The sequence below is a fragment of the Corythoichthys intestinalis genome, chromosome 17 (genome assembly GCF_030265065.1).
Source record: "Corythoichthys intestinalis isolate RoL2023-P3 chromosome 17, ASM3026506v1, whole genome shotgun sequence".
NCBI lineage: Eukaryota > Metazoa > Chordata > Actinopteri > Syngnathiformes > Syngnathidae > Corythoichthys > Corythoichthys intestinalis.
The window spans coordinates 27,057,024-27,071,834 of NC_080411.1; the positions used below are offsets into that span (position 1 = coordinate 27,057,024).

The 14,811-nt window shown below is 38.1% G+C and overlaps 1 protein-coding gene across 2 annotated transcripts in view; it reads left to right on the forward strand.

The window, feature by feature from the left end:
* Positions 1-3,355, forward strand: part of si:dkey-112m2.1 (transmembrane protein 132C) — a 357,076-nt gene extending 353,721 nt beyond the window's left edge. For both annotated transcript variants that reach the window (XM_057818295.1, XM_057818296.1), the window contains one exon: positions 1,312-3,355. In XM_057818295.1, coding sequence (XP_057674278.1) covers positions 1,312-2,379 — 1,068 coding nt within the window. In that variant the 3' untranslated portion in view covers positions 2,380-3,355. The remainder of the gene's footprint in view (positions 1-1,311) is intronic.
* The last annotated feature ends 11,456 nt before the right edge of the window (positions 3,356-14,811 follow it).

Here is a 14,811-nt window from a genome sequence, read left to right on the forward strand (position 1 = left end):
GCCAAACCGACTTTTTCCTTGGAGAGAAAATATTATTTGTCTTCAGGAGATAAATTTCCTTGTCTCATATAATTAGGATGCACTTGGAATTCACTTTCCCCTATCCTTGTGTGTGTGTTTATTTATTTTTTTGTGGGGGAGGGGGTGAATATTATTGTTTTTCAGAGTTATTTTCAAAGTTTGTTTGCATACTGGGTTACTGAAGCCTTGGTGAGGGTTCAGAAAAGTAGGGCCTCATCTTGTTTGTCCTATGGTGTCTCAAACGTGTTCCTGTTATATTTTTGTTGACCTTGTATACATTGTTTATTTGGTTTTTTTTTTACTATTAGTTCATTTTATTATCATCAGAAAATATGTGATAAGAGTTTTCTATTTTGTTTTGTACTACGAGGGGTATTCAAAAAGTAATGCACCCAACTTTATTATGTACAAATTATAATAGCAATACGTATTATACATTAAAATAAAGGTACAAGTGTGAGGATTACCTTTTTACTTCTCCACATAGTCTCCACCTCTCTCAAGAGCTACAGCCCACCTTTGAACGAGGGCATGTTCACCAGTGTTGTAGAACTCAGCTGGTTGATCTCTAAGCCAATTTTTGACAGCAGTTTTCACTTCATCATCATTACCATATCGGTTGCCCTGGAGTCCTTCTTTCATTGGACCAAAGAGGTGGTAGTCTGACGGTGCCAATTCAGGAGAATATGGCACAGTCCATCCAAATGAAGTGATGACCTCCATGGTCCTGATGCTTGTGTGAGGACTTGCATTGTCATGCTGGAGGAGCACGTTTGCCATGTCCAAGTTGTGCCGAACACGTCGAATTTGTGCTTTGAGCTTCCTAAGAGTCTCAATGTATACCTCCACAAACCCTAACCCTCAGGGGGGTTTCTCCCTCTGCAACAAGGAATTTGATTACAGCTCTTTGTTTCTGACGAGCTTCAAGAGGGGCGGCCATTTTGAAAGCTAGTTTAAACTTAAGAAATCTGAAAATAAGAAAAACACATATAACAATCGCAAAAAGGTGTCTCCGATCATGTTTGTGCCAAATATGAACAAGATTGGTAAAAGCAATGCACTTGAGTGCATTACTTTTTGAATGCCCCTCGTACAATAATTGTCAATGATATATTGATGATTTGTGTGTCGTGACTGTGATTGGGGGGGTGGTGTCATTTTATTTGATCTCACTATTTTTTTTTCTCATGTGAAGCATGATTGTTTTAAAATATACAAATGTTTGATTTTAATGTTTTATTTAATGACATTTTCCTACGATACTAAAACTCTTCTGTATTACTTCACTAGGAGTCCTTCATCAGTGCCTGGCTACAGTTCAGCGATGGATCGATGACTCCACTCGAGAATTACAACCCGGCCCATTTCACACTGACTGCGACCACGCTGGACGAGCGGGTAGTGGTGGTAAAGAGCAATGCAGCCTGGAAGTGGCCGGTCGTCATGGCAAAGGGTGAAGGTCAAGGTTTACTCGTACGTGTTGAAATGAGCATGTCCGAGATGTGCCAGAATGGAAAGAAGCGAACCAGTTTAGCCTCTGGCATGGCCAACGTACAGGTGAGGTTTGGAGGACCAGAGGAGCTCTATAAGTATTCAGGAGAGCGGCGTACACGACCCGATACTCCTCACTATGGTGGATCCATATCTGATATGGAAACTGGGCTAATTAACCGTGGAGCTACAACCATTAGGGGCCACGTCCCAGTGAGGGCCAATGGAGGGCGTCATTCTGCCGGCACTGGGGAAAAAATCCAAAGTGAATTTTCAGACTTTCCAAACCAGGCTGAGCATCCACGTAGTCGCAGCACTGATGACGATCTGCCAACCCGAAGAGCCATGACCGACCTGGAGATCGGTATGTACGCCCTATTAGGAGTCTTCTGCCTGGCCATCCTGGTATTCCTCATTAATTGCATCTCTTACACATACAAGTACCGAAGCAAGCACCTGTCCCTTGAGGCACCAGAGACAATGTCCCATTCTCATGATTGGGTTTGGCTTGGACAAGAAGAGGGCCTATGCTTGCAGCAACAGCAACCGGACGAGCTTGGTGGAACCCCCGAGGAAGGAAGCCAACTGTTAAACGGAGGGGCTTTGCATGGAAATTCCTGTGCTGGAGGATCTCGGGATCACAGGAATGAGTCTCTTAACTCCCCTACAACCAAGAGAAAGAAGGTGAAATTCACCACATTTTCCAAAATTAAAGCTAGTAATGGATGTCCTGTTCTTAGCCCGTTAGCGTTAATGCAAACCAGTGAGATTAAGTGGGTATGTCCGGACATTGAGCTAGGGGACTCCAAGGATCTTAGAAACTACATGGAAAAGTTGAATGAGAACGCTATCAAGAACATTGCTTAGAAGATTGTCGGTGATTCAGTGAACTTAAGTGAAACTCACCTGAATGCCTTCAGAATGAAGAAAGGAAGGGGAAAAAAAGGTGATGAAGAAACCAAACTATGGCTCTCGTTTCACTGTATCTCAACCATGCACTGGGCTAAAACTTTGGACATGTGCCAGCCCTAAGAAAAGGAAGAGCGACTGACAACAATAAGTTATTTGCCACAGCACCACGACAAAAGACAAAGTGTGAACTTGATATTGTTGCTTAACGTAAATGTTTGTTCTTTGTATTTAACTGAAGTTCCGTTTCATATTCTGTGCGTCCTGTACTTTGATTTTGTTTTGTTCTTTTTGTATCATCTTTCTTTCAATCGTATTGTATTGTTTGTGCTATGTTTGCTTTGGCAGAGTTGCTGTACGCCCTGTACCGCAAATTGGCAAATACAGATTCTTGGAGGAATTTTCTACCTATATAATTGCAAAGTTTTTATTTAGAGGTATTATATGTACAGTAACAGTTTGTATAAAGACATTTTCTCCGGGTTTTGCTTTCTCTCTAGAAGCCAGATCAATGCATGATATTCAGTATGGGGGGGTGTGTGTTAGATCTGGTACCTGGAATGAAGGTGTGTAGATAAGAAATCGCCCTGGAGACTTGTCAGTATTATTGCAGTGACACATTGTAAAAATGAGTTTTATTTTGGCTTCTGTATATCCTTATCCCCTTTGTGTTTTGGATCCCCTTTTAATCTTTTACTTTGTTCAGTTGAAGTCAAATAATTGGACTGATTTTAATAGAATATGCATTAGGAAACCTCATGTTTTGGATATAGAGCATTATAGACAATCTCTTCTTCATAAGATATCAGTCCAATGTACCATCTGTATGGCTCAAATTACATACCTGAAGAACTGTATGTGACATTTTGGATTCTTGAAAAACAGTCATGACTGTGAATAAAAAAAACAATCACTAACTGTGAAATGTGACCTCATCACTCATCTTGTCAAGCATGCGTCAAGCTCGTCCTTTCCAAATGAATTGTGTCTGAAGGTGACTCCACTCTGTCACACCAATGCTTGATTCATTGGCTTATCTATAATTTATCAGTCTGACCAGTTATATTTTGGTTTGTTTATGACAGTTTGCCAAAAAATGAAGTCCTGAGTCATCTTAAAACAATCAAATTTTATTAAAATACACTGCAGTATCTGCTCATTTTCCCAGCACTCCAGTATCTGCTCATTTTCCGAATCTCATACTAACAGTTGGTGCTTGTAAAAACATTGATTGATAAACATTAACGTGTACTCATGAGCATGCTGGACTCAACCAATGCACTATACAACATTCTGAGGCCTATTTTGCAACATCCTGGTCCCGGTCAATTAGTTATATTCTAAAACCCATTAGCACTGGATTGGTATTACATTATGGATCTTTGTCATATTTCCAGTGGATGCTTGTGATCCTTATGCCATGCAAATGTAGCATTTTGTAATTTATACAAATTCAGCTGCTAATTACAGTAAAATGCTGTTTAAAATCAAATGCTTCTGCTATGTACCGCTTTGCGCAAATTCATAACAAAAGCAACCTTGGAATAGCTTTTTTTATCTAAAATGCTCCTAAATTGGCAAAATCTTCACTTAAATCTATCTTTAAATGATGAAACCGTTTTAAAACTTACACATGTTGAAAGTAGACAGAAGGGAAATAATGCAATAACGGGAGCAATTTTAACAACTTTAACGGTTGATTCACAACTTTATATGACTTCCACACATAGCAAAGGTTACTATCTACCGGTAGTTATCGCAATACCCTTGTGTCTAGTTAAGTGGAGGGTAAAGAATTGGGCTAGGGCCAATTGTCCCCAAAGCCCTTTAAGCTTCACATTCTGTGACCTGTTGTTGATTTTTTTTTTCTTTTTTTTTTTTTTTTTTTCTTTTTTGTTTTTTTGAGGAAAAAAAAAAAACATGATAATTATCACTAGTTACTTTGCCAAGTAACTAATTACTCTTACATTCAGGTAACTGAGTTACTAACGCAATTACTTTTTGGGAGAAGTAATTTGTAACTAATTAATTACTTTTTAAAAGTAAAATTAACAACACTGGCTGCGAGTAACGTCATCACTGGGAATTAATATCTTGAGCCCTCCATTTCCTGCAAAATGGACCAGAAATGGTGACATCCATTTGAGCCACGTTTGTGCTAGTTGTTGGACACCCATCTGTTATTGAGAGAGTTGGTACACTCTAACAGACGTGGGAGTTAGGATAAGGAAGAGCTACGAGTGACGTCATCACTCAAAATTAATATCGACAAAACGATAGAAATTTTTTCCACACAAACCTAGCACAAACGAATGGCATTGCGGTTCCGTTTGGCCATAAATGGGGGCTGCGTGACGTCAGCACTACAAATTAAAAGCATAACATCTACAAAACCATTGCAGCACAAACAAATGTTCAAAGCACAAATGATTGACACCATTTTTAATCAAAATGGGGGGCTGGTTAACCTCAGATTACGGGGCGCTGGAAATCACTCAGAGCAGGGTCCAATCAATTGAATTAAGGCCTTAAATTAAATATCTAAAATTCTCCTACAATATCATAAAAGGTCTTAAATACAATTTTGAAGTCTTAAAAATCTATTGACGTTACTTTACTGCTTCACTACTACTACTACTACTACAACAACTACTAGTAGTACTGTACTTAGTGCTCATTTGTTTCTCTGTGTGAAAGAGCTGGGAATAAATTCATATACTTTGCAAGTAATTCTGGGCCTCCAATTATACCTCAAATCTTTTATACTTTTTTTGCCAGTATCGATCTAAAAATTTAAATTTTATTCATTATGGTCTTAAAAGTCTTTAGAAGTCTTAAATTTGGCTTGTTGAACCATGCAAAGCACCTGCATACAAGCCGTGCACAATTGCAGTATACACGCATTCTGCATAATTTACGTACTACTACTAGGCTACTACAAAGACAGCGTTCTATTTCACCTTTAGTGTGTGTTGGAGTTCTTGTATTGGAAATAATAGCGCCTGTGTATTGTAATGCAATTCCCTGCAGCTAGACGGCGCAATGACACACAAACTCATTTGTAAACTAAAAATCCAGTAGGCCTCGGTTTAACGCCCTTTTAGTGCCTTATTCCAAGCAAGCAAGGTAGCAAGCAAGGTGTCAGGTGGTGACCATGTTATTACAAAAAAAGCACCTTAGCACCCCACTTCTAGCACCACTGCTCAGATTGACCCATATAAGAATTAAAGATATCGCAAAACGATAGAACAAACCAAACTGCTTACAGCACAAACGATTGACCTCATTTTTATATCAATTTACGTCTGATGGGGGGCCAACTTCACGGAGATGGTAGACTGTATGTCCATTGTTTTTGAGCGCTAATTCACAATCAGATTAGCTGTATGCAGGATACGTCAGTCCAGCCTGCGTAGTTATGCTATAATTGTCAAACCTTCAGTTTCACTTCTAAAGGTGTAATCAACCATAATTATTTGGTTGGAGGTTTTTTTTTTAAAAGAATAATAACTCACATTGTTGTTAGAATGCATTTTTGCAAACAAAGGTCTCACTTCTAAGAAATCTCTGAATAAGCACACGGTCCTCTTTACTTAAGCACTTTGCACTGTATGTGGAACTGCTATAATTATGCTTTCAAACACAATGCAAATCACAGTAGTATTGTTTCAATGATAAAAAAAATTCCACTGGCTTTGCAATATTGAATTTGCAGTAAAAGGGATAACATTGTAGAAGAGGAAGATGGGAATAAAGATAAAGCTAATGAGGACCTTGAGACAATATTTGGAAATATCAAATGTTAACCATAATCTTACCCAAGTACCAGGACAAGTGCACCTCAGTGCTTGAAACTCTTGTAACCTTCACAGACAATTAGTCTCTTTGAAAACTGCCATGAACACACACTCCTTTCTCAAAGGGCAAACTAATTAGTGACGTCACTCTTATTACATGTTAATGTGGCATTTCCTATGTAGCTCACCTTGCCCCTTGTATTGTACAACACGTGAGTCTTCTAACACTGAGGTGAAGTAAACCCAAGGAATAAAAGCGCACGAGGTTGGGTTTATTGTGTTTCTCTATACAGGGGCTTTTGATACGTAGAGCAGGGGTCCCCAACCGCCGTACAGGTCCGTGGCGCATTTGCTACTGGGCCGCACAGAAATAATAATTTATTAACGACTGCATTCTGGTCGAATTAACTTTGCCCTGTGCCCACTAACACACCAATATCCCTGTCTACTCTAGATATAAAACTACAGGATAGAATGTCGTCATAGAAATCCATTGATTGGACTGCTAGCAGTACATCTTGTTTTGTATATCTATGTGCGCTTGTCCTCGATAACAACGTATGACATAGGGCGGGCGCATCACATTTGTTCCTGGAAATAATTAGCCCAAACACTAGAATGACTGAAAAAAAAGACGTCTTTGGACAGACTTTTTTTTACAGTGAAAAGGGCATCTGACGAGCCAGAAGATGAGCCTACAACCTCGAACAAAAAAACATCTACACTACTTCCCAATCACTAAAGACCCTTGAACTGCAAAAGAGTGGATTTGTGACCCGTTTGTGAATAACCCGAGTGATTCGAGCATGTCTGTGCAACAGGAGGATCAGCTTGAAGAGATCGCAAATGAGAGCAACCCTAAGCATACTGTACATTTGAGACAACAGCTCTACCGAGGTTCTGGATTAAAGTCATTCCGGAACATCCTGACATCGCTACAAGAGCACTCAAAATCGTGCTACAATTTCCAACATCGTATCTTTGTGAAGTGGGCTTCTCTCAGTCTGTCATCACACCTAGATCGGACCATCTCGTCTCAACGAAACAAGCTCAGGCCGCCCACTGATTCAGCGGGTGAGTTATACCGTATTGGCCCGACTATAACAAGCCTGGAACCGTGTGCTTTGGTCAGATGAGACCAAGATTGAGCTTTTTGGCAACAAACACTCTAAGTGGGTCTGGCGTGCCACGAAAGATGCGCATGCTGAAAAGCACCTCATACCCACTGTGAAGTATGGGGGTGGGTCAGTGATGCTGTGGGGCTGTTTGGCTTCCAAAGGCCCTGGGAACCTTGTTAGGGTGCATGGCATCATGAATGCTTTGAAATACCAAGACATTTTAAATCAAAATCTGTTGCCCTCTGCCCGTAAGCTGAAGATGGATCATCAATGGGTCTTTCAGCAAGACAATGACCCTAAACATATGGCCAAATCTACACAGAAATGGTTCACCAGACACAAAATCAAGCTCCTCCCATGGCCATCTCAGTCCCCAGACCTTGTTTTGTTGGCAAAAGGGGGTTGTACAAAGTATTAACACCAGGCGTGCTAATACAGTGCCTTGCAAAAGTATTCGGCCCCCTTGAACCTTGCAACCTTTCGCCACATTTCAGGCTTCAAACATAAAGATATAAAATTTTAATTTTTTGTCAAGAATCAACAACAAGTGGGACACAATCGTGAAGTGGAACAAAATTTATTGGATAATTTAAACTTTTTTAACAAATAAAAAACTGAAAAGTGGGGCGTGCAATATTATTCAGCCTCCTTGCGTTAATACTTTGTAGCGCCACCTTTTGCTCCAATTACAGCTGCAAGTCACTTGGGATATGTTTCTATCACTTTTGCACATCGAGAGACTGACATTCTTGCCCATTCTTCCTTGCAAAACAGCTCGAGCTCAGTGAGGTTGGATGGAGAGTGTTTGTGAACAGCAGTCTTCAGCTCTTTCCACAGATTCTCCATTGGATTCAGGTCTGGACTTTGACTTGGCCATTCTAACACCTGGATACATTTATTTTTGAACCATTCCATTGTAGATTTGGCTTTATGTTTTGGATCATTGTCCTGTTGGAAGATAAATCTCCGTCCCAGTCTCAGATCTTGTGCAGATACCAACAGGTTTTCTTCCAGAATGTTCCTGTATTTGGCTGCGTCCATCTTCCCGTCAATTTTAACCATCTTCCCTGTCCCTGCTGAAGAAAAGCAGGCCCAAACCATGATGCTGCCACCACCATGTTTGACATTGGGGATGGTGTGTTCAGGGTGATGAGCTGTGTTGCTTTTACGCCAAACATATCGTTTTGCATTGTGGCCAAAAAGTTCTGACCAGAGCACCTTCTTCCACATGTTTGGTGTGTCTCCCAGGTGGCTTGTGGCAAACTTTAAACGAGACTTTTTATGGATATCTTTGAGAAATGGCTTTCTTCTTGCCACTCTTCCATAAAGGCCAGATTTGTGCAGTGTACGACTGATTGTTGTCCTATGGACAGACTCTCCCACCCCAGCTGTAGATCTCTGCAGTTCATCCAGAGTGATCATGGGCCTCTTGGCTGCATCTCTGATCAGTTTTCTCCTTGTTTGAGAAGAAAGTTTGGAAGATTTGGTAGACTTGGTAGATTTGCAGTGGTCTGATGCTCCTTCCATTTCAATATGATGGCTTGCACAGTGCTCCTTGAGATGTTTAAAGCTTGGGAAATCTTTTTGTATCCAAATCCGGCTTTAAACTTCTCCACAACAGTATCTCGGACCTGCCTGGTGTGTTCCTTGGTTTTCATAATGTTCTCTGCACTTTAAACAGAACCCTGAGACTATCACAGAGCAGGTGCATTTATACGGAGACTTGATTACACACAAGTGGATTCTATTTATCATCATCGGTCATTTAGGACAACATTGGATCATTCAGAGATCCTCACTGAACTTCTGGAGTGAGTTTGCTGCACTGAAAGTAAAGGGGCCGAATAATATTGCACGCCCCACTTTTCAGTTTTTTATTTGTTAAAAAAGTTTAAATTATCCAATAAATGTTGTTCCACTTCACGATTGTGTCCCACTTGTTGTTGATTCTTGACAAAAAAATTAAATTTCATATCTTTATGTTTGAAGCCTGAAATGTGGCGAAAGGTTGCAAGATTCAAGGGGGCCGAATACTTTTGCAAGGCACTGTAATTGTGACACACATTATTTGATGTCAAATAATTATTTCTTTATGTGGGATTTTTTTCCCCACTGAATAAATGCACTTGTATTGAAGGTTGGATTTTTCTCTTTTTTTCCCATTAAGATCCCATATTATTTGAATTAAAAAAAATTATTAGAAGCTAAAAAACACATCTTAACCAGGGTTGCCAATAATTATGGATGGCACTGTATTTCAAATAAAAAAATATTTTCCCCCCGAAAATTTTTTTTTGCAAATGATTTGTGTTTCTTTGATTAAAAATGTTTTTTGATTGAAGCAACTTTTATAGGGATTGAATGATTTAGACACAAATGTCCTACCCATAATATGGCTCAAACACAAAAAGGATTGCTTCAATCAACGAAAACAGTTTCAATGAAAAATGAAGTGTTCAATGCGAATTTCTGAGTCGCAAATGTTTTTTCACATTCAAACCTTTTTTTCTACGATAATTTTTTTTTTTTTTTTTTGATTGAAGTGATTTTTCTTTTGAAAAGAAATGTTTTTTTTTGTTTGAAGCAACTTATTTTTTGATTGAATAATAAAGACACAAATGTCCTGCCAAAATGTGGTCCAAACGCAAAATTAGATTACTTCAATCAAAAAAGTTGTTTCAATCACAAAAAAAAAAAAAAAAAACGACTTAAATCAAAGAAATGTTTTTCAATCAAAGAAAAATAGTTTTCAAATACATTTTTTCTGAGTTTCAAATTTATTTTTGCATTTAAACACTTTTTTTTTTCTTTTTTTTGAAGTGACTTTTTCTTCGATTGAAAATACATATTTTGATTGAAGCAACTTTTTATTTGATTGAAGCAACTTTTTTTTTGATTGAATAATAAAGACACAAATCTACCTCTATAGCTTTGTGCTTTGGAGCTAAATTGAATCATGACCCAGACGTCTTGTTTAAAAAACAACAACAAAAACGTAAAAGACGTATAAATACTTCTTTGGGACACTGAAACAATTAAAAATAGAACGTATTTATACGTTTTTGGAAGCAAATGAGTTAAGATGCAAAGTAAAAGTTCTAAGGTGAAAATGTATTCATAACTGATAAAGAAAATGTATTCATTCCCCACAAACAACTTTCATAAAATACACACCTTGCCTACAGCGAACACATCTCATTTTGACATTCTGCGAAAAGTGTGTTTTTTAATTGGAGCAAGTATGTGAGTAGTATATACTGACAGCAAAATTTTCCATCTCACAGAGTAAATAATGGAAAATATGGCTACATGCTTTGAGTATGGAAGAGGAAACAATAAAACCAACACATGGACAGTCAAACTAAAATCTGAAAGGATTGCAGTAGTTTGTTAGCATTAAAGTCAGATCAAAAAGTTTTACATGGCTTAAACTTTATTTTGTAGCCAACTGAAACCAAGTGTTGTTTTTTGTTTGTTTGTTTGTTGTTTGTTTTTCATAGCCTTTGCATTTTTAATGAACTAAGACACATGGATTTGAATTTTTAAATCTTATTCATTGTGAAATTTAAGCAAACGTCATTCAGCACACCCAAGAAGGCTGGGAAAATGCCTTGATCGGGTGACCTCAAAATTTACTTGGTTGTTTGGATCAATAAGTCTTATAGTTTTATACGTGTGTCATGGGTGGTACACCAAGAATCACTTATTGAATTGTATGGGTGATACAGGCCAAAAGTTACACACCTCATCATTTGTGCGTTTTCGATATTTTCATTACTATTTACATTGTAAATTTCCAAAAAAGATATCAAAACTATGAATGAACACGTGGAATTATGTACAGGACCAAAAAAAAGTAAAATAACTGAAAACATATTTTATATTCTACTTCCTTTAAAATATCCACCCTTTGTTCTGATTACTTTTTTGCACACATTAGGCACTCTCTCGATGAGCTTCAAGATGCAGTCACCTGAAAACGTTTTCACTTCACAGGTATGCCTTATCAGGGTTAAGAAGTGGAATTTCTTGTTTTTTCAATGGGGTTGGGATCATCATTTGTATTGCATTGAATGCGATGTGCCCAAACTTTTGACCTGTATGTATGCATGAATGTATGTATTATCTTATTCTTTTTTAAGCTGATTAATTTTTATGACCACTTTAATATTTATCATGACAGTGGTTAATGAAAAGCTAAATTGATACTTAGTATAGATACCTTCAGAACCCCTGGTTTTAGATACTTGATTTTGACAGACCTTGCAGATGAAGATGACTGTTTCATGAAATGTAACACTGCAGAGAAACTGCTACTACACTGTGATATCAAGATTGTGAGCCACTTGTTTTGAGCGATAAATGGGTCACTTCATTTGCAGCTGCAGGGGGGGTAATTACTTCCCCACCACCACTCTTAAATACTTTGGTGTGTCCTCATCCCATCCCTTCTGCTGAATGAGAAATTCTGTCCTGACTCCTAACACAAAGATATCCTCTCCCTTAACTGCTGCTTGTCTGCACCCACACACAACAATGTGCCTGTCCGGAACAACGTCCTTGTATTAGGTTCCTCACAGGTTTAACCTTCTCCGACACGTACTCTGGCCTTCATCACCGAACTGGCAGGTAGTCGACATGCTGACAACTCATCATTTATAATGAATCAGACGCCCGTCACAGGTACAAACCATCCACACTGACACCCACAGTACTGGCACACTGCTCTCTACCTGTTCCACTGTTTTTCCTGCTGTTGCCATACCAACAGTCCTTAAGCAATCTGGAACCATGTCAGGTAATTTAAGTCGACTCGCCAAATAAACTACGCAGTGAACTATGAGAAACTGGAAATGCATGACTTCCCCTGAAAAATATACATGATGTATTTTTGCAATGATACAATATATGAACTATGAAGTGCTGTCGACTGACTACAAGGCGGGACGTGTTGATGCTAAATCGCACATGTTTGGTTTAATTGACCAAACGGGTTCTTCTCAAGCCTCCTCGGATCATTTTAAATGTTGATAGGCAAATACTATAATGCAGATGCCTCCTTAATGATCAGAACATTATGGGTCTTACAATATTTTCATTTCAGTTAATGGTGTTTCCATTTACATTCAAATCAATAACAACTTTCAGCCGTGTATTTTGAGGCTGCTCCCTTACCTTTTTCTCAATCATCTTCTTAAGGCATGACCTTGTATAGTCCACACAAAGACAAATTAACTCATTTTGTGTACGGTGCAGAGGTGGGTAGAGTGGCCAAAAGTTTTACTCAAGTAAGAGTAGAGTTACTTCAAAATAATATTACTCAAGTATGAGTAAATGTAGTCATCCCAAAAATGTACTCAAGTCCAAGTAAAAAAAGTATCCATTGAAAAGAATACTCAATGAGTAACATTTTGAGTAACTACTATTTTTGTTTTTTTAAACGATGGTATTTTTTTTCTCAGCACAAACTTCTCTATATGAACTGTTGTAATGATATTGTACAATAACCCATTACAGAACCAAGAAACTATTAAAAAAAAATAATTCAAGAGAATAAAAAACAGTGATGAAGCATTATTTGTCCAAAGACCATGAGTGCCCTGCCCTCTACTGGGGAAAAGTTCCTAATTTCAATAGTGAATACTGTAATTCCTTTATACTTACTATTATGAAATTAAAAGGAAAGTCTCCGGTTTTCCGTGGTCAATCGGTGCCAAATAAAAACTGGGAGAGCGTTTTAAATCTGCATTTTCGATTCATGTTGAGGGCAGCTCTCTATGTCAAATACTTCATTTGTTATGGTGCTTTATGACGCGTGATTGAGCAAGCTTGCATGATCATAGCAAGCTTGCGTCTGATTGGTGGAATGTGATTATTGTTGCGACGTCTCATTTGTGAAATTAGTAGCGCTACCCTTGGCAATAGCATCACTAGCAAAAAAGAAATACCGGAATGTCTGGACTATAAGGCGCACCTGACTATAAGCCGCCACCAACCAAATTTGACAAGAAAACGGCATTTGTTCGTAGATAGGCCGCACTGGACAATAAGCCGCAGCTGTCCTCACTGAATTATGGGATATTTACACCAAAAGATATTAACCGGTAACACTTTATTGGACATCATAAGACCAAATGAACCACCATGAAGCTTTGAACCAATTGGCTGCAAAGCTTCATTGCTTCAAGAAGCTTCATTTGGCTATCACTGCTCCCTTGGGGGAGACAGTCAACCTCTGTTACCACCTGCTGTCAACACTGTTGTTGTACATTATGCCTCCAAGCATGCATTGCAGTGCTACAGATGTAAATAACAATCAATATTCATGGTCTCTGCTAATTATTTCTTCAGTAACTCTCCCAGTTGTTTCATTAAGTGGTATTTGGTAACACTTTAGTAACTCTCCCAGTTGTTTCATTAAGTGGTATTTGGTAACACTTTATATCTCAGTGGGCCATAAAACTGTAATAAGACCATCATAATAATGATTAATGCTCATCATACCATGATGAACATTAATAAATGCTTATGACAGATGTAAAATTAACTCACTTTTGAATGGATGTATAAGATCTGAGCTGGACACAAATGGAGAGTTGGTGACAAAATTTTCCGGATGATATTTAATAACATTCATTCATTCATCAATTCCCATGATAGTGTCATAATCATGTCATAATTATGACGGTCTTATGGAAGTTTTATGATGCTGCTGTCAAATAAAGTGTTACCTATTAACCCAAATAAATCAATAAATAAGACGCACTGGACTATAACCTGCAGGATTCAAAATGAGGGAAAAAAGTAGCGGCTTATAGTCTGAAAATTACGGTAAATCTAATATGTAGAATAAAGAGGAAAAATTTAACGATTCTTGTGTAGCCCAAGGTAGCGGAGTAAGAGTAGCATTTTTCTTTACAAATCTACTCAAGGAAAAGTAAAAAGTATGGCTTAGTAAAACTACTGTTAGAACTCAAAAAGTTACTCAAGTAAATGTAACAGAGTAAATGTAACACGTTACTACCCACCTCCGGTACAGTGGAACTCTACATGCAAATTTAATTCGTTTGAGGACCTGGTTTGTATGTTGAGTGGGATTTTTCCATTAGAGTACATTATAATTCGATTAATTTATTCTGCAGCCCAAAAACCTGCGCTAAATCCTCAATATATACTGCTGGAACAATTACAATAGCAATTACACATAGCAAAGCAAATAAATTATAAATACAAATTAGAATAATAATAATACATTAACAATAATAATGTAACGAATCGGGTTTTAATATGGCGAGCTGTGGTAGAGGTTTTTTCATTTTTTTTTTTTTTTCATGTTGTTGGCGTCAGCTACGGCGGACAGTAGCCGTGTTGTGTTTGACTAAAATAAATGATTAAAAACCTGACGAAGTTTACAACTTCCTTGCCGATGTAACAATAATAATATTCCATCGGAAATAAAAAAGCGTTTTTATCGT